The 1,539-nt window shown below is 44.5% G+C and overlaps 1 protein-coding gene across 1 annotated transcript in view; it reads left to right on the top strand.

Moving 5' to 3' along the window:
- Positions 1 to 383: 383 nt before the first annotated feature.
- The window catches only part of LOC107094744 (alpha-2-macroglobulin-like), a 7,540-nt gene continuing 6,384 nt past the window's right edge, over positions 384 to 1,539 (top strand). Inside the window, exon 1 of the mRNA XM_015390554.1 lies at positions 384 to 509. Coding sequence (XP_015246040.1) covers positions 391 to 509 — 119 coding nt within the window. The 5' untranslated portion in view covers positions 384 to 390. The remainder of the gene's footprint in view (positions 510 to 1,539) is intronic.

Raw genomic sequence — 1,539 nt, 5'->3', positions numbered from 1 at the left:
CAGAATGTTTGAATGTGAGGCCAAGGAGATATGTTTTACCACATCCAGGAAATGAAGAGGAACCCTATACTGTTTTCCAGGTACTAAGCATAAAGCACCATACAATACAAAGCATATTAAACACATGTGGTCTTTTAAAATATTGTTACATGTACCTTTTATTCTGTTGTCCCAAACTGTGCAGAATGTAGGACTGAAAACAGCAACAAATCTGGTAATGAGACTACCCAGTTGTCTCAGCTTCAAGGGAAGATATTATGCACAACCCATTGGTAACCTTTGACCTGTACCTGACCTGTACTTGAAGTTGTGCAACTGGTTATTCCAATCTACTTTGTATTCTTCTTCTTTACAGTTTACGCAGATCATCCTGTTATGATGGATAGAATAATGCATTCGCCAGGTATTGTTGGATTATCTGCAGCAGGCCCTGGTATGGAGCCTGAACCAGTAAAAACAGTTCGCACTTTCTTCCCTGAGACCTGGATATGGGACCTTATGGAGACTGGGTGAGATGCTGATTGTCATGATTTTCTTTAGAGATCTGACCCACATGCAGTAAACCACTCAGAGAACCAGGGTAAAGGTTTGAACAGGTTTGTTGATAAGGACAGCGGGGGTTGGATGCACGAAACTCAGTGTGCTGGTTAACCGGAACTGGAAGAGGGAAGGGAAGTATCAGCGATTAGTTCAGCATCCGTGGAAACTTTGAGCAATGGCTGGAGAGACAGAGAAAATGGGACTCACGTTGATTGAGAAGACCTCTTCTCCCAGAATCCAGTCGGTGAGGGTTTATCCAGAGTTAGAGACTCGTTGGAGGGTGGACAGGATTAGACTTGGTTGAATCCAGGACGACTTGAATGGAACTTGTGGAGGTTAATCCCCTGCTCAGTGTGAGACTCAAACCATCCTTCCAGGGGAAGAAGGCCAAACATCCAGCTTGCAGGAATTCTTCCTGCTGAAAAGGCAAAGACAAAGACAAGGTTAGGCTCAGCTAAAACAAAGACTAAGTTAGACTCAGCTAAACTCAGCTTGGCTAGAGTACCCAAAAGTGGCAAACACTCGGGCGTTGAGGTAGTGACAGTCCACCGCTCGAATAGTCCTCAGTAATGAGCAAACCAGCCGCAGGTGTGTGGGAGGACCAACAAGAACAGGGCGCTACCTTGTGGTGGAGGGAAAGAACAACACAAAAACACAACCCACACAAACTGGATTCCTAACACTGATGAAAACCTGCAGTTTGTAGCACTGTTGCCTTGGATTACTGGCCCAGGGTCTTTCTGCATGGGGTTTGTAAGTTCTACTGTGCATTTGTATGTTTCAAAAACATGTCTGTCAGATTGATTTGTATCTCTTAATTTTCATCGCGTTAGCGTGTCACACTTGTAGTAGGGTGACCAGATTTTGGTTTCTGGTGTTAGAGTTAGAACGTCCAGTCACCCTAAGTTGTAGAATGTTTCAGTTGGACCCAAAATGCAGAAAAGGAGGCTGAGTGGTTTTCCTGTAGATGATGATGGCAGCAGGCTTAATCCCAGAGTA

The sequence above is a fragment of the Cyprinodon variegatus genome, unplaced genomic scaffold (assembly GCF_000732505.1).
Source record: "Cyprinodon variegatus isolate N-32 unplaced genomic scaffold, C_variegatus-1.0 Scaffold504, whole genome shotgun sequence".
NCBI classification, from domain to species: Eukaryota; Metazoa; Chordata; class Actinopteri; order Cyprinodontiformes; family Cyprinodontidae; genus Cyprinodon; species Cyprinodon variegatus.
The sequence above is the reverse complement of the archived record's forward strand: the minus strand, read 5'-3'. Positions and strand labels throughout refer to the sequence as shown.